This window comes from Podarcis filfolensis (genome assembly GCF_964270895.1).
Source record: "Podarcis filfolensis genome assembly, chromosome: 6".
Lineage (NCBI taxonomy): Eukaryota > Metazoa > Chordata > Lepidosauria > Squamata > Lacertidae > Podarcis > Podarcis filfolensis.
The window spans coordinates 58822100-58846493 of record NC_139609.1 but is presented as its reverse complement, the minus strand read 5'-3'; the positions used below and the strand labels follow the sequence as shown (position 1 = coordinate 58846493).

The 24394-nt window shown below is 42.1% G+C and overlaps 1 protein-coding gene across 43 annotated transcripts in view; it reads right to left on the bottom strand.

Annotated features, from left to right (window-relative positions):
- The window catches only part of NFASC (neurofascin), a 180339-nt gene that overhangs the window by 42803 nt on the left and 113142 nt on the right, over positions 1–24394 (bottom strand). For 19 of the 43 annotated variants that reach the window (XM_083618120.1, XM_083618148.1, XM_083618115.1 and 16 more), the window contains 14 exons: positions 23784–23927; positions 23265–23376; positions 22833–22999; positions 20276–20423; positions 18788–18912; positions 17050–17085; positions 16076–16177; positions 15743–15940; positions 14386–14456; positions 13355–13583; positions 8380–8495; positions 6084–6288; positions 3521–3643; positions 2619–2792 (listed from right to left, as the gene is read on the bottom strand). In XM_083618120.1, the coding sequence (XP_083474246.1) occupies positions 2619–2792; positions 3521–3643; positions 6084–6288; positions 8380–8495; positions 13355–13583; positions 14386–14456; positions 15743–15940; positions 16076–16177; positions 17050–17085; positions 18788–18912; positions 20276–20423; positions 22833–22999; positions 23265–23376; positions 23784–23927 (1950 nt within the window). The remainder of the gene's footprint in view (positions 1–2618; positions 2793–3520; positions 3644–6083; positions 6289–8379; positions 8496–13354; positions 13584–14385; positions 14457–15742; positions 15941–16075; positions 16178–17049; positions 17086–18787; positions 18913–20275; positions 20424–22832; positions 23000–23264; positions 23377–23783; positions 23928–24394) is intronic. The other 24 variants (XM_083618128.1, XM_083618119.1, XM_083618133.1 and 21 more) reach the window with 6 other exon arrangements.

The window sequence follows — 24394 nt, the reverse complement described above, 5'->3', positions numbered from 1 at the left end:
GAGAGAATGAATTACTATTATTGCCTAAAAACTTGAATGGGTTAAAAAAATGATGATTAATTTTAAAATCTAAAAACTTAAATTATTATTTATTAAATTGGTATACCACCCCATACACACAGGTATTTAGATGAAAAATAACTAAGTTATAAATACTAAGTTTCTCATAATCATCTAGTTTGACATTAAGTAATGAGGCTACAGGCATGCTTGTCCACCCTTGAATTTATCAACTAGCCTGGTTACTCTAGGCAACAAGGAATTCCATGCAGGCAAGTGAGTGGGATGGCCAATGGTGGAAGAACTACTGTACATCTCCTTTGCCAAACCCAAAGAGCCTATTGAGGTTCTCTCTCTCTTTTTTTGCAAACTCATAGTTACAGTGGTGTGTTAACTCTACAGTCAATCTCTAACCGCATGTCTTCTACCCGATAAGGATGGCTTTTATATGTAAATGAAAAACCAAGCTGATCGTTTCTCACTAATGAAGATTTACACTCCACCTACCAAACATAGGCACTTTATCTTCACCAGATAAAAATAAACTGCTTTAGTCTGCCCAATAACAATGAGTCCTGCTTTGATCTATCAGCCATAAGCACTTCATTTTTGTTTGCTACTCCCCCCTCCCACTGCCCTGTGAGGGTGCGGCTGGGCCAAGTGAAGCAGAAAGGAGCAATACTGGAAAGAAGAACTGAAGTCCACATTGTACGGGTATGAAGGTTCCTACATTTCTATCCTTAGGATACAGCCATAAACACATTTACTTGGAGAAAGCCCCTTTGAAGTCAAGGCTACTTGCTTCTAAGTAAACATGCAGGATTGTGCTGTTAACCTTGCAAACTGTCATCTGCATAGATTCAGAAAGAATCTATACGGAAATATTTTAAAGATATTCTTTCTATTGGTAAAAGAAAATAAAAACATGCAAAATGCATATTGTTTGACTATGGGAGGCAAGGCCTGGTTGCAACACTGAAACAATAGTATAATTCATGCTCTGTTTCAGATATGGGGAAGTTGTTCTCCAAACATTGGTGGACTCCAACTCCCATCAGCCCCAGCTGGTATAGCCAATGGTCAGGGATGATGGGAGCTGGAGTCTAACATCCAGAGGGGTACATTTCCCCTATTCCTGCTTTAACTAGTTGTAAATGAACACGGTCTACTGGCCAGATCTGCATCACGCTTTAGGAAATATGAGATGAAATATAAATGGGAAACTTGATTCAATGACAGCCTTTTCCTTGCTTATTTAAATAATTTGAATCACCTTGGTTTAAATCAATCCACCCTGTCTAAAATTAGCAACTGTATGCCAAGAGTGATGCTTAGCCATTGGTACCTTCAAACAACCTGCTGGATAAAGATATCTTTTAGACCCAAATGATGCAACTAACTATTTTGAAAAACAATGCAGGATATATATGATACCCCTGAACTGCTTTTCTGCAACGCACTCATTATTTAAAAATAATACAGCTAAATCCATCATTCTTGAATATAAATACTGAATTTAACACCAATAAAACACAATGGAAACGTTAATACATAGGACAGCACTGCTATTTAAAAATGTGGCTGGGGTAAAAAGGAAACACATTCAAATCATTTGAATACATTTGATGAACAACAAAGGTTATTAAAAGCTCATTCTTCCAGTATTTGCACTGAAAAAAGTACTTAATAGAAGCTTAAAGGAAAGCTGACTACAGAATAAAATCGAGAGGTTTTGCATAAAAGCTGCTTTGCAATTTTTGTTATCAGCTGCTCCTTTGAAACACACAATCCTTTTAAAATGTCTTTTATAGTAGGGAAATCTGTATTCTCACATAGCAGGAGAAATAATTTATGGTAAATCATTTCACAAAGGAGAAGCAGCAGGAAATGACGTGGAATCTTTTACCAATGTTATCTTGCACCTTTTGAAAAAAGAGAGTATGCCTACAGTACAGGGACAGGCTAAGGTCTGGGGAAAGAAATGAAGACTTGAAATGTTTCACATGAGGCAGAGATGCAAAGGACAGGCAGCATGAGGCACTTGTACTTATTTATTTCATAAAATTTATACTCGACTTGATCGTTAAAAACTCCAGGTGGCTGTACGTCCTGTCACCCCCAGCATCAATGTCACTCCAAAAGCTGTTGTGTGGACATTCTAAATCATGTGACTAACGTCATGTGGAGATGTCTTCTGAATCCAGTGGAAAGCCTACATTTCTCAGATCTTCCCCTGATGTGTCGTCAGTACTGGCAGGGGAAGCAACAACTGCAGTGGAGCCAATGGGTGCTCTCCTACTCCACACAATGTTAATCGCACAATTTAGAACTCCCACATAGAGCTACATGGAACTTCACAAGTAGTTTTGATAAGGATTTTATATGGCAATGGGACATGATTAAGAGAGCTACTTTTGTGGGACAGGGAGGGGGCATATTTAAGAGGATGCAAATGATTCTTTCTCAATTTACAGCAGGCCAAGACCTCACACATCAAAGGCTGATTTTTATAGAGGCGTGTGTGGATTTTGAAATACTCTTGGATGAAGCTTGTATGTCCAGCTTGGCAGGGCACACCTCTCTCACCCCAGTTACACTGGCATCATGTTCTCACTTACCTTCATTCAGTGGAAGTGGTGACTCCCCCGTGGCAGGCTCACCTTCCCCAATCTGTGTCCTGCCACGCAGGTTGAATCTATAGCGTGATATGGGGTCCGTCCTCTGGAGTATAAACTTTGTCTGATTAGGAGAGAAGTTTTCCACCACTGTTCTGCCACTTTTGGATCCATTAACTGGAGAGAGAGGCAGGCTGTGTAGGCTTCAGTCTTGTTTTGAGAAACATGCTATGCTATGCATCTCACCACTTCTTAGACTAGGATTACACCTGACAAAAGCACTGGCTTTGTTTAAAATGGGGCATGTTCATTTTAGAGGACTTTTAAGCAAAAACGGCTGGGGAATGTTATGCATTCAAGAAGGAAGAACTTTAATTAAGCTAATTAAACTTTTAGCTCCCATGTAGGCCAAAGATAATACACTATGTTAGTTTTGCAGGGGCTTTCAAGTCAGGGATTTGTTATGGTGGAGAGCTTTTGCTCTAATTATTTGAGCAAAAATTACATTGTTCATGCATTTCCTAACAGTTAGGGGCAGGAGATTTTAGGAAGTTAGATGCATGCTTGTTCAAATTCTATCAAGGGGTGGGAAGGAGGTACATTTTCAGGGGGCACTGGCCATATTCTTGGAAATATCTTCTTATGTAAATAACATTTAACTAAAGAATCAAAATGATCAGTAAGATAATTTGTCACATGTATCTGGAAATTAGCCTGTTAGTGATCCCTATGGAATCCTCCTGAACTAAGATATGCAATTCAACTCCCAAAAAAATTCCAATTCCTGAATTCCTGATTTCCCCTCCACTGATTTATTAGTATTGTTTTTTTCTAATTCCAGATAAATTAGATTCTAAATCCTGGTTAATAAAGAGACAACAAACAAAAACAAGCACAGGACATACAGGCTTGGTATCTAAGGGTGTATCCAATAAGAATGCCATTGGGGTGTTCAGGGTGTTCCCATTCCATAGTGATGGTTTCCAGATTTGGTTGGCGGATTCGGAAATACCTTGGGGGACTGGGTGCTTCAGGGAAAGATGGGTCCGAGAGAGAAAAGGGAAGAGGAAAAAGACGTATAAGGTAAGGTAACTTAGAAGGCAGACTGGTCAAGAGTATGCATATAGAAAAGTTTGAGTCTGGTGGCATGAAGATCTTGGTAGGAGCTATATAAGATGCAGTTTCAGTGCAACACAATCATACCTCCATTAACAGGAACCTATCCTACTGTTTCATAGTTGTGCAAATTTAGTCACTGATGCTTCCTTCTGTGGGCTAAGCCACTCCTATGAGCTTGTCTATTGCCAGATGCAGTTTTCATATAATTAAAAACCTAGTTCTTACCCTTGCCTGGAACTGTACAGATAACCTAATATGTAAGTGGATTTCATCATTCTATCTCTTTGGGATGGTGCCTTCTTGGCCCATTTGCTTTCATCACAGCTAAAGTCCCTCACCATAACCAGCTCTGTTTCCTATGCTCAAAGCACACAAGGCTTATCTGAGCACAAATCACAACACTCAACTTTGAGCAACAGGAGCCACATTTTATCCATGATGCTTCATGCAACCAAAGCCAAGGCCATCTAAGTCCTATTGATGTTGATGTGAGAGTCGAGGAGTGGGGGCTCGCAAGCAGAGTACTGCAGTATGCCTTTACGGGCAGGTATATGGGTCAGAGAGTAAAAAAAAAGACAGCTTCACAAATGATGTCAAGAAAATTGCTTTTATAAAGGTAGTTTCCATCCATGCTTCTTAAAAAGACTGCTTGGAAGGAAATTTCCTTGATAAAGGAGATTTGCTCAAAATGCATTAGGAACTCAGTCAAACAGAAGCTGTTTCTTTGTGTGGGTGTTTGGTCTTTTCCTACAGATGTTTTTAATCCTCCTTTGCCTGCTGCCTGGATGAGATCCACATATGTGTGGAAATGCTGACTGACCCGATGGATGCAGGGCTCTCACCTCCCTGCATCACAATGAAATGGAATGGATTTTTTAAATGCCTTTCCAATATGCAGCTGGTCAGAGTTTTATGCTGAAACTTCCAGGGCTTACCAGTATAATTCTATGCATAGCAAAAGATCATTTAGCAAGTAGGTAAGTATGGGATGTGGTTGGCGCTGTGGGTTAAACCACAGAGCCTAGGACTTGCCGATCAGAAGGTCGGCGGTTTGAATCCCTGCAACGGGGTGAGCTCCCGTTGCTCGGTCCCTGCTCCTGCCAACCTAGCAGTTCAAAAGCATGCCAAAGTGCAAGTACATAAATAGGTACCACTCCGGCGGGAAGGCAAACGGCGTTTCCGTGCGCTGCTCTGGTTCACCAGAAGTGGCTTAGTCATGCTGGCCACATGACCTGGAAGCTGTACGCCGGCTCCCTCGGCCAATAAAGCGAGCTGAACGCTGCAACCCCAGAGTCGGTCATGACTGGACCTAATGGTCAGGGGTCCCTTTATCTTTTAAGTGCACTCAAGCAGTGGACCCAAGTTCAAGCTTCTGTGTGATACATATACATGCACAATTTGGCTCACTAGCAAGGCAGAAAGCAGATTTCATTCAATCCAGTTACCAAAACCAGCAACAGCTGGGGGGGGGGAACCCCAGGATTTCATTTTCTAAAAATTACAACTGGAATGAATTCTTGGAAGAATCTTCAGGAACAAAGATATCTGTCTGGTGTGCAATTCTGTGGTTTTAAGTATCTCTAGAATTATAAAGGCGCTGGTGCTTATCAGTCAAAGCACGGTCCATTAGAGTGATATGAGATGGCAACTGTAAACATTAAAGAAGCTTTCACTGCTAGTTATGAGAACTGATGAAAAGCTATTGATCTAGCTGTGAAAGCAAATACAGGCAGTACTCTCAATTCTACCATAAAATCTATCCTTGAGTATGTTAAGAATCAGATGGAATTTGTAGAGTTAGGTAGTAATTGCAACATAAAACCCTTCCATAGATCATACTGCCACGTGCGGCAATGGATCTCATGACTGTTCCAATTTTACAGAATAAAGCTAAGAGAGACTTGTCTGAGAATGCTTAAGAGGACAAACAGTAGAGCTAGAAGTAAAACCTGGTGTCAAAAGTCAGTGCATCGTGCTCTGCCTAACTCACCAATTTCAGTTAGTTTCCTTGTGCATTCATTTGTCTATCATAATCTATTATGTATTGTGAGTCTGAAGCTGGTAAAAAACAATCCCATGAATCAGAACAGCCTCAGTCCTTAGGGCTTCACTGTGTTGACTTTTGCCTTGCTCCACACTGCAGGAGCACACAGTAATCTGGCAGCTGAAGCCAGCCTAACTATTCATTTCAAGTGGAAAATCCTTTTTGAAGTCTTTATCAGGACTGATGACATAGAACCTAAGGAACTCTAAGGCTCTCAATAAGACCGTGTTCTGTTCTACTTTCTTATTTCACACATAAAAGGATGGGATTCTGCCAAGCTGGGCCAATATTATGCAGAGACCTACCTCCTTCAGGCATTGTGAACTCCAGAGTTTCACTTCGAGGCCCATCTCCTCTCCCGTTGACTACAACCATCTCCAGTTTGTAGTTGCTGTAAGGAAACAGTCGGGACACTATGCCCCGTGTCCGGTCTCCAGTAAAACCCATAGACTGCTTTTTCTTAGAGACCCATAGATTCTTCAGCAAACTACTTTCTCTCCAGAAGTAGGCCTTCAAGAAACATGCAAGGTGAGTGATGTTTTCCCCATTTGAGTGTTAACTGGATTTCAAGGACAAAGTCACTATGGATCTTCTTCCACACAAGGATTAGTTCGATCTCACCAACCATTCCACAGGAGACGAGGAAGTCAATACTGTTTATTGCTCATTTTACAGATGGGGAGACTGAGACATATGGAAGCTGACTCTTGGTCAAGACCATTTAGGCAGATTATGCAGTGGCTATCAAAGAACTGCCCCCTCAGCAAAGAGCAGGCTTCTAGGCTTCAAACTGCAGTCTTCCCTCATCTCTCACTGATTATTATTATTATTATTATTAGCAGTAGTAGTAGTAGTAGGATGAAATTTTAATTTGTCAAGAATCACTCATGGCCATATATATATATATATATATATATATATATATAACCAGACTCCAGTACAGAGGCAGAAATAAAACAAAATATACCCTATGAATGAAAATTCTCAGAGCTGAGAAATGTGCAAATGCTTCAAATATATTTTATTACTTATTTTATTTATTAGATTTATATCCCACCCCTTATCCAAAGATCCCAGGGCAGTGATATAACTCAATTTTGAAAGAAAGTATTTCGCTGCTGATTTGTGTGAATTTTTGCTTGCTTTCTGTTTGGTAAGACAGAAAACAGAGAGAGAAAAAAACATGAACTTCAGGACAGAACATGTTTGGCTTTCTGGAGACATTTTTTATTATCCCTGAGCACAATCCTTGAATTCTGACTAGGCCGAAACAGAACTTTAGTGTATTGATTAATGACATGCTAAATACACACTGGGGATGACACAGAAGTCAGGGGAAACTGCTCTAGGAGCTGATTTTCTTAACCACATTAAAAACAGTTTGTTGGTTTTGTTTTGTAAGCAGAAAGACCTCATAAGATAGCAGCTACTTGGAACTCTCTGTTTCTAACTGACTGCGCAATAACTGGATGTTCACAACTAGGGGTGCTTCCAGACAGGCTGTTCATTCAGAAAAAATATATATGTTATCTCACACTTTCTAGTACAATTACTCTGTTACTTTACTCACTGAAAAAGAAAAGTAATTGACAAGTGTTCTAGAAAGTATGGAGTAACAGCCTCTATCCAGCAACCTTGTAGAACCTCCATACAAACATATCAGCATGAATGCTCAGTGAACACCTGGTCTAGAAGTTCCCTAGAGATGTCTAGAATGTATAGTGTGTACTTTGGATATGATTGGTTAGGAAGGTACTTGATGTGTTGCCCTATGCATGATCAGAATGTTACATGGCTTCTAATGCTTATGGGACGCATATTTTTGACTTCCAAATGGTAGAAAAATATCTCTCAATAGCACAACTTTAGAACATGAAATAGAACAGGTTAAAAAAATGTGCCAGTCCATAAGAATGGAGAATCTAAATTGTAATAAACGCAAAGATCAAATTTATTTTTGCACATAATGTTTGAAATGAAGACTTTTTTTTGCTTTCAATTCAAGGCTAAGTACAAACTCATGATTTTGAATCAGGAAGAAGCCAATTAACATTCAAAAGATCAAAACAGGCTTTCTTCAAAATAGGGGATGAAGAATTGCTAAAATCGAACTTGGATTGGATTCCCTATTGAAAAAGAGCAATTAAAAAAAATGCTTTGTCTCTCTGGTCTCCCTTCCTCATTCCCCCAGCCCTACCCCCCCTCCCAAGCAACCCTTCAAAACAAATCACAGAATTATTTTTTTGGTGGATTCTTGGAGGAAACCACAATTGGCACACTAATTTAAAACTGCTTAAATTTCAAGGAAAAGGCTAGTCTCCTTGTCTAAACTCTTTGAAGTGGGTGGAGAGGATATATACAACTGGTAATAATATTTTGGTTTCTGTATCTCAGCAATGCCCTTACACCTGTACTTTATCACCCGCCCACCAACACAACTGCAAATACTTATTGTCTACATAATAATAGTCTTCAATGCCATTTTAGCAATTTCTGGCTGTTTCATGTCATCTCCATTGTGTAAAAGACAATGTAACCATCAGTCATCATTAGTGTTGGGTGTTAGCCACATTAATGTGATTGGGTTTGGGTTTTGCTCACTCTGTATTCCTTAAGTTGTCCCTGGACGGTTTCCGGGTACACTCTACTCCATTGCAGGCTGATTGCTGTGCTGTTTACAACTTTGAGTCTAATATCAGTGGGAGCGGCCTTAGGATCTAAGTTGCCAAGAATAAAGCAAAGCAGATATTAAGCATACACAGAAATTTGAAGAAAATCCCCATTTCCCTCCCTTGATGCTGCAGTGGTTTACCCAAAGAAAATCATGTAAACAGGAGGCTGCTCTTAAACATTGCTGCCATCATGTGGAGATATAAAGCAATTTCAAGTGCACATTTTTGACAAGCGTTTGCATGATGGCATGATCCATTCTACTCTGGTGCCAGTATCCTGTATTTCTCACATTTCTCTTTTCTGCCTACCTCACCAGTGCACTCACAATGTTACAGTGCCCTCATAGGTTTTCACAGTTCACCTGACAAACAGAAAACTGGCAACTCTAGAGTTTTATACAAATGCCTTTTAAATTCAGAGGTGTTTGATTCACAACAAATCAAGTTCATGCTGTACCCATAAAATCATTTACAACTGAAAGTCCCCACAAGCAGTAGTAAGCAATTTCAGATGGAGAAATGCCCATTTAAGAGGAGAACACCTCACAGCACAGGCGAGCAGCAGGTCTTAAATTTCAGCTTCAGAACTGTCTCTTTGAGAGAGATTTGCAGAATATTGATATGGCAAATATTTCCATAGGAACTGATGAGGTAAATTTCTTTATCCAGCGGTTGTTAACCCAGAGAAAAGTTACTCCTGTTGCAGGGAATAAGTGCAGAAACATTTTGTCCATAGCTTTAAGGAGAGTTGGTGGCCTGACAGAGACATATTTGACTCCAGGTGTTGTTGAGCTGCAACTCCCTTTACCCTTGACCATTAAAAGCATTGAGATGGGCCGATGCAGTTCAATAACACACCTGGAAGGTACCATGTCGGATACTAGTGGTTTAGACACTTGCTGCTTCTCTCGGCACTTCTGTTCGAACAGATTTTACTGATTGATTTTTTAAACAATCCCAAACCCGCCCCCACTGCAAAACCTGTTTATAAGATAGAACAGTGGGAAAATATACATGCCATGAACAACCAAGCTTGTTTCATATCACTCAGCGCCATAAAAACAAACAAACCCCACAAAACCACTCTGCCCTAAGTAAAAGGTGATTAAAAAGGTTTCCAGGGAAGCGTTTGGCCTATTGACTGCTTAGTTACCTACAATCAGAATTTGAAAATGCCTGCATTGTACTACTTTTACAGGAGTTATAAAGTTCTTTACTTTATCTCATTGGTAAAATAGATTTTACTTGTTCAGTTACTACATCCGTTGTAGCTTCTTATTGTTCAAAATACCAATGCAGTTTATTGCCTTGCTTGTTACTCATTTCCTTTTTCCCCCTTTTTAAAAAAGTGCTTTCCTCTTTAAACAGCAAGGAAGCTACCCCAGCAGGATGAGAGGCTTCCTGGTAAGCAGGCTGGCTGGGCTACAGAGCAGATGGGAGGAAAAACCTGCTTATGTATTTTCCCATTCCCTGAGGACAGGATATGATACTCAGGCCAATGAGGAGGGAAACAGCTGTTGCTGGAAAGTGTTTCCTGTGGCTGAACACCATGTGGTGGGGGACAGCTGATTTGCTCTTACTGCCCCTTCCTCCAGGGCTGGGTAGAGCCAAGATAATAGCAAAAAGTGTAGATAACAAGAGACAAAACAAAATGAAACAAGTCTACCACGCAACTGACTGGATGCAAGTTTACATACAATGTATCTGGATAATTTGAGAAGAGCACTTCAGTTTGCAGTGAACATAGGGCTGCCATATCCGGGAAATAGCGTCCAGACGGAATTTACAAAAATCAGAAAAAATGTGCAGGGAAAGCCGGCTATATGGCAACCCATTCTTTTTGGTGGTGAATTTCTTTAAAAATAGCTCAAAAACTTCAACTTTTTTGGGGAGATTTTGGAAAAAAACAACAAACTCAACAATTTTGCCCCCCCCAGCTCAACAACTTTTGTATCAGGATTTTCACTTTTTGAAATATGACAACCCTAAGTGAACAGTTACATTTTAATTGGAAGAAAACCCAGACACCATGCTGTATTTCTTTCTGCAGACTACTAAGTAGAGGATGGTGGCATTTCTTTATCTTCCCCCCTCCCTGCCCCCTTGTGAACTGCAGCCATGAAGGATATGCACAACTGAAAACATCATCAACAGCATCAGTTTACCCATTTTCTCACCTTCCCCACTGCAAATGGTTAATTAATTAACACAGCATTGATGTGTGAACTAGTTGTGATTTCTGGTGCAGCAAAATTTTACTATAAAATAGATTCCCCACTCCCATTTACACACTGTGACCTTACATACAACCTGGAAGGAAGGGTTGCTCTACTTATTAATAGGAATAGAAATGAATTCTGTGATCTTTCAAGCTGATGGAAGCTTTGATACGCAAGCACTTTTTGAGAGGTTGGCTACGCTGTCCTTGGTCCTGAAAAAACAAGTCATTCATAGTTGCATGCAGCTGTTACTTAGCTTTATTTTGCAAAGCAAAAAAGGAGCGACCACAGTCCTTTTCTGCCACAGTCCTTTTCTTCCCATTGTATTGCAGCACTTTTTCTTTCTTACATCCCTCCTTTCCTACCTCATCTTCTCCCCTCCCCCACTTACTTCGCCTTTCTATTTCTTTGTTGTTGCAAGTTATTTTTTACGTTGTTAATCTGTATCTATACAAAATTACACAGAAAAAAATCATTTTAAGAAGAGCACGTGGAATTGTATGACACCATTATTTGCCTTGCTTTGCTAGAGCCTTCTGAACACAATCCACAAGGTGATTTTGACCAAGAAGGCCTGTAAGAACCTAGAGCAGGCTTCCTCAACCTCGGCCCTCCAGATGTTTTGAGACTACAATTCCCATAATCCCTGACCACTGGTCCTGCTAGCTAGGGATCATGGGAGTTGTAGGCCAAAAACATCTGGAGGGCCGAGGTTGAGGAAGCCTGACCTAGAGTAAAGATGCTAACAAGATTGTGGCATGATACAGTAAAGAGGCAATCCCTAAAATCAACTGAGATTTCTTCATAAACCAGGTTTGTACATATTGACTTGACAAGCAGGGCATTCTAGATTGATCCCTCTCTCTTTACGCCCTGGTAGAACATAGTAGAATATACCTGACCTCCCTAGATACTCACCCAATTTTCAGGAGGCGTTCGAACCCCCTTTAACTTGGGTTGCCATTTAAAAAACAACCATTTCCTTCTGATTCTGATCATTAGATATCTACTTCTAAACCTTGTAACCTGACAGAGCCCTTGGCATGTGTTACACTGCTAATTCAAAGTGAATAATATATTTTTGAGAGTTGGCTTATTCAGCAATTCTTTTAGATGATTGCTGGAGAACCACAATGACCAAAACAAGCATCACATATAGATTTAACTTCAATGCCTGGCAATCATTTTTGTGCCTTGTAGACCTATCTGGCAGCTGCTGAAGGGCATAATTCACTTGGTGACTATAGATTTTGTTTTGGGATATGATTTTAGAACAGGGGGAGACAACCTATGGGCCTCCAGATGTTGTTGGACTCCAATTCCCATCAGCCCCAGCCTGCCAGCGTATGACCAATGTTGAAGGATTCAAGTTGTAGTCCAGCAACGTTCTAAGGACCATAGGTTCTCCACCTCTGCTACAGAACATGGCAGCAGAGGATATGATTCATGTGTCACTTCTGAATTTTGTTATGGAATAATAAAAGGGGATTATAGTTTGAGGACTCAGGTGAATTTCTTACGTTCCTGAGAATATTGGGAATAATTCCAGCATGAAACTTTCTTTAAGAATCATAAACTGTGGGAGCTAAAATCAGGCAGAGATCACCAGGCTGATGATCTGAGCACTGTAACTCTGAGCTCACTGCATGGTTGTATCCTAGAGTCTACTGGTTCTCAGCATGTCTGGGACTGCCGTACAGATAAGCGGACACTTGTTTCCAAGCTGACTTTAGAAATGATGCTGGCCATTGACCAAGACTCCCATGTAGGTTTGTTTGTGAATAAAACCGCTACCATATGGTGTGTTAACAGTCCCTATTCCCTCCACCAACAGCATGACTGCAAGGTACGAATGTTCAGAAGTCTCCGAATCATTTAAGTCTACATGATCAATGCTTCCTCCTCCCTTTTAAAACACAGCAAAAGAATGAACCTCCTGTGGAGCAATAAATATATGAAGTGAATAGGAGTAAAAGTTATAGAAGATGGATGCCTTTTAAAGGTGGAATGAAGCACTTCTACATTCCAGTGATTGTAATGGAAAAGGTTTAAGTTTATGCTTAACTCTCAGTGTAAAAGTGAATACGGATTTGAGCCCAAGTATTCACAATTTACATCCAACACTCTCTTGTATTTATCCATGTAACTTTTTATTTATATCCCCCTTCACATGAATGTTATTTATCTACTTACTTACTTACTTACCTTCGTTAGAGTCTGTTCTAGACCCGTAAGATGGAATAATATCTTTTTCTAACCTCAAAATGCTGAGGCAGCCTAGTAACTATATTGCCTGCTGCTGTTCTGCCTCTGATATAGTGTGTTATTCATGGTTGGCATGTTATGTTGCTTTTCGTGTGTGCTGTTAGCTTGCCTTGAATATTCTATGAATGCTTTAAATAAAGAAGATATGTGTGTTTTAAATAAATAAGAGATGGAAATATAAATCTTCAAGAAAAATGAGTTAATTTGAAGTTCATGGGCATGCAAGCTAAATGGTCTGTTGGGGCACTCCAGAGACCTCTGAAGTTTCTACATGAGTGTTTCATTCTCCAGAGTGCCTCTCACTGAAATTCAATGCCTCCTGTTAACAGAGCCAATCACATAAGATCTTGGATTGCAAGACCGCCAGTGGTGGAGTCTTTTTTGGTACCCCAAACTCTTTACATCTATGAGAATACTCACAATCTTCCCCCGAGTAGCCAATGACGGTCTCAGGTTCCATAGCAACCCCATAGTCGTTTTTGGCCTGCACTTTGATCTCGTAGGGTGTATAGATGGGCGTCTGTGTGACAGTGAACTGGTTGGTGTCACCCTTTACCGTCCTGTTGTTCCAACTCTCCCGGGTGTCTCTTCTTCTCCATTTCACAATGTACTTGAGGTTGGGGCCATAAACTTGGGTTGCATTTAGCGGCTTAAAGGATACACAAAAATTAAGAAATCCATTATTACTCTTGTTAACTTTGAACACCAGCTGCTATCCCTGCCACCTGAACAGTGTTTCTGTGACTCCAGAGGATACAGAATCATAGATGGATCTAAAAACAAACAGGACTAACAAGCCCATGGTGTCATAAGCTTTCATATGCTAGAGTCTACTTTATCAGATGCATGAAATGTTGCCCTCCGTTGGCAGATTCTCCCTCCCTCCCTCTCTATGTGTGTTTTCGAGCTTTCCTCTTAGCCTTTATGGACTCTAGCCCACAAAAGCTTATACCCAAATATGCAGCTTGAGTATTTACTGTGTCACAGGACACTCTGTTTTCACTGCAGCAGACTATTCTGTGAACTGCCCTGAGACCCCTGGGTAGAGGGCGGTATATAAATTCTAATCATCATCATCATCATCATCACTTTAGAGATAACAAATGCAAAATGCATCCAGGTAACTGCACAGTTTCCAATTATATGAATTGAACCAGCAACAAGTATATACATGGAGAGTTATTCTCTTGGACTTGCTGCAGGAATATTTGGACTGTTTGGCTTTGAGATATTGGATTGTGCATGCCATTACTATTTTGGCATTGTAAATATCATTTAAGTATTAGAAGGTGTTGAATTTTTTTTTGTACATTACTGTCAATGAATTTTTGTAAACCACATGCAGAGTTATTTAGCTTGTGATAAAATTTATTGCAGGAAAGGCCATGGAATGAAAACCTTGTATGCAAGAAAAGAATGTGCTATAAACAATAGCCCCCATGTTAACTCACCGTCCAGGATATCACCATGTTATTTTTGGCTGTTCCTGCTCCTTTAACTCCTGTGGGGTTAATTTCTGGACCTGAAATAAATTAAAACATGAAATTTGTTTTAAAGCATTGAATGCTACAACACAGCTACCGCAAGCTTTTCTATACCCTGCAATATTGCTAAAGGAATAATCTTTTTTTTCCCCCACATAGGAAGGCTAGAACACAAAGGGGAGACCCACATAAAGCCTCTGCCAAAAGGAAAGACCTATGCAATTGCTATGGTACTAAAAAAGCTATTTGCAAAGCAAACTTTTAAGGTTACTATGACACTGGTGGTGTCAGTTGTTTAAAAAGCACTTAAAACAAAGATGGGGAAACTATGAAGGGACATTAACCCCCTCAAAAAAGTCAGTGTGGAGCAGCGGCTCATGCTGGTAAGGCTAGAGAGAAAGTGGTTACGGTGTACAGCACTACAGAGAATTCCCTCTATGTGTGCTACCCTTTCTCTCTCTCTCCTTCTGTGTTTCTATTAACACTGGCCTGAACTAATCAGCTGCAGAGGCTGCATGGAATTTGGTCAACGGCTGCTTATGGCCCATGAGGTCATGTTTCCCACCACATATTTAAACAAAGGGTTATGAGTAAATTAAGATGCACAAGAGCCTTACAACAGAAACATGCCTTCTTTGATGTTTTGTACAAAAAAAATATCAAAATCCAGCCCATCATTTCCCTAATTTGAGAAAAGTATTTATTTGTGAGGTTCCCCTTGCACTCCATGCACATCTACAGTCCAAAATCTTAAACTTAAAATACCAAGCCAGTACATATCTGTTAGGATCTCTGACAAAAGCCCATTAGCCTAAAGATACTTGGTCGACTCAGAAAAAGCTCAGGGCTGCTTCGTACATTACACCAGGGATGGGAGTTCTGTGGCCCTCCAGCTATTGTTGGACTTGACTCACATCCTCCCTAACTATTGGTGATGCCGGCTAGGGCTGATGGAGGTTGCAGCTTAGCAGCATCTGAATGGCTGCAGATTCCCTATCTCTGCATGACATGGATAAGATGCACCAAAAATGTTTTTATGTGTACACATTAAATGTAATGTAATGGGACAACATGATGAACAGGTGCATGCATATATTTCACAGGTACACTTTCCAGGGAACTGAGACTGGCCACTACTGCCTGATGAGAATACATGGTGACAAATATGGGCTACCTAAAAAGGTAACGCATGACACAATCCACATTCTTAGTGTCTCTCTCTTTTATCTGTCCTTGTTCTTGCGTACATTACAATTGCATAATCTTATGTAAGTGTTCTTTTCCTTTCAAATATACCCACCCACTCAAGTCAAATAGCACTTACGTGCCCCATTCGTATGGTATCGCTCAGAAGGCAAGCTGGGGTAACTGCTTCCTACTTCGTTCACAGCTATTACTCGGAACTGATAGTTGACGTAGGGTGCAAGGCGCAGGATGGCAGAGTTCACGCTTCCTGGGTAACGGGAATGGTTGTGCCAACTTCCAGGCTGGAATCTATCCTCTTCAAATTCCACAATGTAATCTAGAAGAGCAGAGTGTGAAGGCTTGCTAAAGTTGCAACATAATTATCGGCCAGCTGACTTTCAGAAAGGAAACCAAACCAAAGCAGCAACACTGTTCACCTGTACGGTTTCAAAGTAGAGGAACAAGTGCTGACCTGTGATAGGGCTGTTGTTGTCGTCGCCAGGAATCCACGTCAACCGCACACTCCTTTCAGCGAGGTCAGTTAGTTCAAGATCACGAGGACGTTCAGGACGTGCTATCGGCAAAAGGATACATGTAAGGAGCAGGTGTCCCTCATGGGCTAGTCCACTCAAGAGTTCGTGCTTAATATCTTTGGGTATCATGACCACTGATTCTGGGACCTTGCAGCATGAAGCAGAGAGAACTCCACTAAGGCCATTTCCTCAGATGAAGAATAGCCAGTATTGCATTTGGGGACCTCTTGGACACAGAACACAGCCCTGCCTCCACTGATGGACTCAGATTAGGAATCAGCGTTGCAGATGGCTACAAGATCAGTGAAGGCCCTTTAACAACTCAGCCAGCTCCTCTACACAAGTGGAACCAACCATGCAACAGGTCTTACCAGCCTTCAGTTGGCTTCTGGCCTCTGCTGGGACATCTTCATAAAGCTACCTTGGTAGGAGAGCACTTCAGACAACAGGGCTCACTTAGAACTATCCAAGGTTCTGTTTTTCTCTGCCCTCTTCGTAAGAGGGCCCTAACAGTTAATCCACATTCTTTGCAAAGACAGAGCTTTACAAAGAAGGAACATAAATACAATGAAGGGCAAAGGTCACCTTGCAAAAATAAAAAGGAGGGTGAGAAACACCTCCCATCACTTTTAGCATCAGCCCCCAAAATTCATCCATGCAGACTAGTTAAAATATTCTTCCTTTGCGGTAGGGGGCAACATCAACAACAATTTGTGCAGTAGAAATCAAGATCCCCTACCCCAATGAGGTCCAATTATCAGGGATATTTGTCATGACGTTTGGGCCAGCCAAAGTTATCCAGCTTTCAGAGGCACTTAAATTTCATACCAGTCATTGCAATGGTCAAGCAACAGTGTAAGAGAATGTAAAAATTAATAATAATCAAAGTGGTAAATGGATCAGTAGTGATTACCTTTGGGTAGGGTCATACGGTTAACAGAAGAAGGAGCTGCAAAAATAGATATTAGCTATTTAGATGGTTAGTTCAATTCTTAAGCACAACTTGTTGCAGGGATACAATGTGCAGTGGCTGTGCCAGGTTTCAAGAAGCCCTGGGCAAGATGACTTCCAGACCCTCCTCCACCACTGAAACACTTTGTCTTCCTCTACCAGGCGGCCCTAGTTGCTTCCCATCTTCTAAATGGTGAGAAGGGAATGGACAGAACCCTAGTTCTCTCTTTTGCTTGGAGGAGGGGAAAGAAAGGAACCTGTCTGTTACCTTCCTACAACCAGGAACGTTTAAAAGGGGTGTGTGAAAGAATGGATATCCTCCCACAAATACAAAAATAAAAAGTAAAAAGGACTCATCCTCCCCATCCCTTAACAAGCAGCAGGAAAACAAATTAAGTTTCTTTTCCTAGTCTTTTTTCAAACTTTTTTATAGAGGCTGATGGACGCTTTGGCTCCAACATACCTGACAATCTCTAAAATAACATTTTGGAAAAAAAGTTTGCTTAGTCGTGGCACTTCTTCCCTCTTGGGGTGGAAGCAGGCTGTAACACGTAAAAAAAACACACACACAAAACAAAACAAAACAGCAGAGCAAACAAGCTGCTGCATTCAGAGCAAAGCTCTGGATAGTTTTATCTTTCTTTTTAATTTCTCAGAGTGTTTATGGAGCCCACATGGAGACCAGAGGCACCTGGGTGGGTTCAACTGTCTAGAGCATTGCTCCAAAGGCAACTGTGCACCAAACCCTGCTGTAAGGGTTTCAAAAAAGAAGAGACAGGGACTACCATGGTGGTGCCCTTTGGGAGCACAGGGCACTTACCTTACCCTAAATCAGGCCATTGGTCCATCAAGCTCAGTTATGTCTGCACTGACTCACAGTGGCTTTCCAGGGTTTCTGGCAAGAGTCACTCCCTGGAGATGCCAGGAACTGAACCTGGAAGCTTCTGCATGCAAAGCAGATGCTCTACCATTGAGCTACAGTCCCTCCTCTTGCAGTTGTGTCCCATGGTCCAGCCCTATCAGCATCACTCACCACAAGAACCAGAGTACCAGCCTTCACTGAATTTTCTTGGAAAACAGGCCCTGCTATGCACCTAAATGTATTCCAGTTATCATCAGTGTTTCCCTAACTAGCTCACAGACAAGACCGAAACACAAAAGATGCAGAGTTGTTCAAAATGTTTGCTTAGGTGTCAGGGACTTCAACATCTGGGCAAAACTCAAGTGTACTTCATTGACTTCAGATTAACCAAAGTCCTGTGGGCCCTGCCTGGTCACTTGCAACAAGGAATGGAAGGAACTGTCCATTTCATTTCTCTCAATTTCTCATCTTTCCAATTTTAAATTCAGCTTCCCACATTTCTGCAGCATTTTGTGACTTTTTTTTTAAATCCTCATGAAAATTAGCTACAGTTAGCAAGGTGCCCTGGTTAATCTTCAGATATCTGATCAGAAAGACCACTGAAACCTTTTTGGGTAAGCTTTTACTTTAAAGACAATACAGGGTGTTAGAAATTGTTAAGAATAACATTCCAAATTCAAAGGAATTTGTTATATGTTTCATGACCATTGCACATAGTACCCTGTATGTGTTACTCTACAACACAGGAGAACAGGTATTAAAATCTGTCAAAATAAGCTGTCAGTCCCCCATGGACCTCGTCTCAAGCTCTGTAAACTTAAAAGGAATATCAAGTTACCCAGAACAGTGAGATGGGCTCTGGCAGTGTCTCGATCTAATTCAGTGCTGGCAACACAGGTGTAATATCCTTGATCTTTTTCAGCCACTCCATATATCGTCAGGCCATCTTCTTCTTTCTTCATCCTTTCACAAAAGGAAAACATTAGAAATAAATATACACACAGTAAGAATAATCTGACCCCACAGCTTGCTTCAAGCAATGGCAGGACCAGCTGCAACAGCTATCTTGTGTATGTTTATTCACTTTTATTTTATTTAGTATACTTTTATGCTGCCCTGCATCTTATAATCTAAGGGCAGGTTACAAACAAAATGCAAACATAAGAGATAAAATATAAAATGATCAAGTACAACAATTTTACGTTCTGTAAGAACGTAAAGAAAACAGTCTCTGACCTCTGGTGACCAAATCTTTGGCTGCAATTGAAACCCCCTTTGCAATGCCCTTCCATGTAACTGGGTAAAGGTGTCCGTCCACTGGCGCAGAACTCTCATTGCACCCACTGAACGTACAGGAGATGTACAGACAGAGGGATCCTCAACAGTGGTAGCCTTCAGAAAGCTCCAAAATATGGTGTTTTGGGGTAGGCTGAGCTAGCCCTGGATCTGCTAGATCTCAAGCTGGCCCTCCTGCTATAATTTACCAGAACTGGGCCATATCCAGGCCAGTTCCAGGCTGACACAACAATTTACATGCACCTCCACCTTCCAACCTGGCCAGTATGAGCAACCAGGCTAGAGATACGGCAGTAGCTCCACCTCTCTATCACACCTTGCTGCTGTCATCTAGACTTTAGATTCTCCTGCAAAGCTTTTAATTTCCAGTAAGAGGTAAGAAACACACCCACTGTTATTTTCACTCAGTCTGCTACTTCTGTTGTATGCCAGAGTAAGCAATATTAACTGCTGCATAGAGACACCACCCCCAGGAACAATATGGCAACAATTGGCCATTCCAAGTTTATTTATACTGTAAGACACTAATTAACAAATTACATGGAAATAATATTATTCAGTATGGTAGAAGAGAGTGATTCTGGCTGGCTTTGGCAGCACAGCTACCTTATATAAAGTCAGACTATTTCTCCATCTACGGATGGGGGAACCTTTGGCCCTGCAGATGTTGTTGGATTCCAACTCCCATCAGCCCTAACCAGCTTGGCCAATGATCAGGGATGATGGGAGTTATAGTCCAACAACATCCAGAAGCCCACAGCTTCCTCATCCCTGATCTAGGTCAATATTGTCTACTCTGGTTGGCAACAGCTCTCCAGGGTCCTATCACTTATCACTTGATAATTTTACCTGGAGATGCCAGGGGCAGAACCTGGGACCTTAAAACTACGGTCCCCCTCCCTGGAGAAAAGACAGCAGTACAGCTTACCAACATAGCAAAAGGATTTATTCCTTCTTTGTGTCCTCTGGATACATAAAATGTTAACAGCTTGAGAAACATACAGCCTATGAAAACGAAGACAGCACAGACCTGCTTCCAAAGTAGAGAGGGGAATCATCCTTGAGCCAGGTGACCGTAAGTCTCAGCGTGGGGTCATGCCTAACCCGACACATTAGATGAACTGTGGAACCCTTCTTTGGCACAGCATCCTTTGGCCCATCTATGATCCTCGTTAGATCTGTGAAGTTATAAATCGTAAGAATGTAATTTTGGGGACTGTGCGAGTAGTCAGTCGAAGTCTAGTGGAAAGAAACCACAGTCACTTTGGGCAATGAGAAATAATTTGGTCAGATTGCAGAGTTCCTACAGATTTCTAGCTGCAATTCTTTTCCATACCCATAACTACACATTTAAGAGTGATAAATCCTGTAAATATTCTTTTATTCCATAGCAATGCCAACTTTTAATACACATGGTGGTGGTATCTGAGACATGTACTTTTGTGCTATGGATCGATTTGATAAATGGCTGTTTTAGAGAAGCAAGTTACCGTATTTCTCCGTGTATTGGATGAGGTTTTTTGACACAAAAATCATGTCAAAAAACTGGGGTTGTCCAATACACGGATAGTGGCATGGGGGGGAGAGATGCCGCTGCATGCGGGGAGCGATCTGGGGGCACTGGCTGGTGGTGCACAGTTTCTCCTGATGCCGCTGCGCATGGGAAGCACTCCCTGGATCGTTTCCCACGCACAGCGGCATGGGGGAAGATGCCCTCCAGCCAACTGGCTGGAGCGCAACTTCCCTTGATGCTGTTGTGCGTGGGAAACGATCTAGGGAGTGTTTCCTGCCTGCAGCTGCATGGGCAGAGAGGCTCAACAACTTTGGGCCATCTCCCCTCATTTTCTTAAAATTGAGTCCCCCCAAATAGGGGGGAGTCTTATATATGGGGGCATCTAATAGATGGAAAATTGCAGTATATCACAAATTCCAGTGGCAGGAACTGACCTAGTTTGGATAAGCTAGTTTGGATAAGCTGTTACAGATATGTACTTCTCCAATATATTCACTTACTCCCACTCTGCGGTCCCTTCAGAGTTCTCAGCATCTGCTTAGGGAGCCCCCAAAGGCAAGGAAGCCCAATGCTGGCAGAGTGTGTGACAGAGTGTGTCCCCTTTCAGCTCGCCGTCTCTATTCGTACCTCTTCTTTTATCCCACCCTTTCTCCTTACTCTGTATAATCTTTATATTTCCACCTCCTTCTCCTTCATTTCTGTCTTTCCTTCACCCTAACCCCCTCCATTTAACGTATGTTGCAAGGATCTACTGATTAGGTGGTGAAACAGGGTCAAATGACAGATCCCTCCTGTCACTGGAGTGTGGTGCATGGTGTTGGGAGTCCATAGCATTCCCATCTCTGTGGCCAAAGCTAGATAGCCTCTGTATCTTCTCATAATGGAACAGGTAAGCAGGATGGGAAATGAACCAACTCACAGGACTTTTGGAAATTGTTGCTTAGCATTAGTTCAGGGGAGTCTATCAGCTACAACTCAGCAAGTGACAGAGGCCCATAGTTCATTTATTTCAGGAACACTCAATCAGTCACATCACAGCATGTATTGCTGCTTTCCCTCCTGGTTATACTTGAAGCTACCTTAAGACCCACTGAAGATCACAGCTTTTTAACCTTATGAGCATGAACCAAATACCGTATTTTTCGCCCCATAGGGTGCACCGGCTCATAGGATGCACCTAGTTTTTTGGGGGGGAAATCAAGGAAAAAATTTTGATTTCCACCCCCAGCCTGCAGAGGCTTTGCGCAGCCATCCCCAAGCTAGAAGAGGGAGACGGAGCGCTCCGTCTCCCTCTTCTGCCTTCAGGGACAGCCTCCCTAGCCTCCGTGGGGCAGCGGCTTGCCCCGCTGTCCCCCGAGCTTGTGGGGCTGGCGGTGGGGAGAAGCTTGCTTCTCCCCACCGCCAGCCTCCAAACCAGGTCGGGGAATAGCGGGATGGCGGCGCTCCGCCTCCCTGCTGTCCCCCGAGCTTTTGGGCTGGCGGTGGGAAGAAGCAAGCTTCTCCCCACCGCCAGCCTCCAAACCAGGTCGGGGAATAGCGGGATGGCGGCGCTCCGCCTCCCCTCTGTCCCCCGAGCTTGTGGGGCTGCCCGATATCTGCCCGAAGCCCGGGGTGCGCTCCGGAGCGTGCCCCGTGCTTCGGGCTGCAGGCTGCTGCCCGCAAGCCTTGCGAGCCCGGCAGGAACTCCCACCGGGCTCGCAAGGCTTGCGGACATCTGTGCGAAGCAGGGGGCGCCCTCCGGAGCGTGCCCCGTGCTTCAGGCTGCAGGCTGCTGCCCGCAAGCCTTGCAAGCCCTCCGGGCACTCCCGCGGGCTCCCAAGGCTTGCAGATAGCTTCCTGAAGCCTGGAGAGCGAGAGGGGTTGGTGCGCACCGACGCCTCTCGCTCTCCAGGCTTCAGCGAAAGCCTGCATTCGCCCCATAGGACGCACACACATTTCCCCTTCATTTTTGGAGGGGAAAAGGTGCGTCCTATAGGGCGAAAAATACGGTATAGCATTCTTGTCATCAAAGGGTACCCAAGATCTACATTATCTGAAGGATGCTTGCTCTCTGCTTAAACAGAAGCCATCTTACCTTTTATTTCCAAACGAACCTGGTTCTGTGCTTTTCCCAGAAGATTGGTGGCCACACAGGTGTAAGTTCCTTGGTCTTCTTTCCGAGCCCTGATTATTTCCAAAGTCCCATTCTCGTGCACTATATAGTTGCCACCATGCAGCGTGCTTCCCTGGCCATTCTTAAACCTCACAACAACACAAGAGAACGCTTGTAAGAGAGGGAAGCAGAATAAAGGTGTACATTGACTTCCAATTTTGGGTACAGGATTGCAGAGAAAGTGAGCAATCCTCTGCTCAGTAGGCAGGTAGTTGAGATACATCCAAGATACATTCCTTTATGGCCATTTATCAATGAATTGAAACACATTTGATTCTAATAGAAATTCAATTGATTTTAAAAAAGATTATCTGTCCCAAACAGATGCTATGGCTTAATGATAAAAATCCTTACCATCGTAATGTGGGGATTGGGGATCCAAAGAATGGACAGTCAAGACGAGTCCGGTTGTTTAGAATTACTTTGATCAGCTGATTACGAGGGGCAAGGATCCGAGGAATAACATCTTTAAAAGAGATAGATAGATACATAGATAGATAGCCTATAAAGGTAGTCAGAAATTTTCATTTCTTTTACAGAATATATTTCATTTCTAGCTTTACATTTTTGTTTATTTGGCTTTTGTTTATTGTTCTCGTTAATGGATTTTTGTCCTGAATCCATTCTAGATGGGGTGTGTGACACAATTAGCTTTGGAATAGAATAAATATATTCCTTTTGCCTATCAGTAACTGCCTACACATATAAGTAAACACCTTTGCCTTTCGTGAGTTAGATCAGCTGGCGTTCAAGGATGTTATGGTTTGCTAGGGAAAGAGAAATAATGATTTCATGTTCACTTCAAAATAGTGCCTTCACTGACCCTCTATAATCTAAAGATGTCAAGAGCCCATTTGTCCATTCAATACTTACCCAGCACACTGACAAAGGCATTAGCCAGCAGGTAGCCATGTTCGTTAGAAGCATTGCATTGGTATACAGCACTGCTGCCACTTTGGATGTCCCGAAACATAACAGTGTCTCCCGTTACTTCACGGCTCGGGTTCGGAGTGGAACCTTTGAGAAAGACATAAACACAAGTGATACACAGTTTTTAGCCTTGCCATTAATAGGGCTTGGCTAATCTGCCAATTTTGGTTTCTCTCAGTTTCTTGTTTTCCCAAGTCTTCCATTTTCCACATCAGTTTGTGTCTTTTTTAAAGTCCTCATGAAAATTCATCAGAATTTAAGTGTGAATTTATTTTAATATACAGTACTGCATGTTTGTATGCAATTTTGCCCAATATACACATTTTTGTAAAGCCGAACATCTCGACGTGGAAATGATTTCCTTTTTTTGTGGTGCTTAAAGGCAGATCCCCAATATCATAATATAGTTCACTATGGGAATAAATGAATTTGTTCAGAATTCTGTCTTCCCTTTAAAAGATTATCATGACTGATGCTATGCACTGGCGGAGGAAGAGGAGTGTGGGGGGAATGCACTGCCCCCGGCAGCATGATCCCGGTGGGGTGCCAACGCG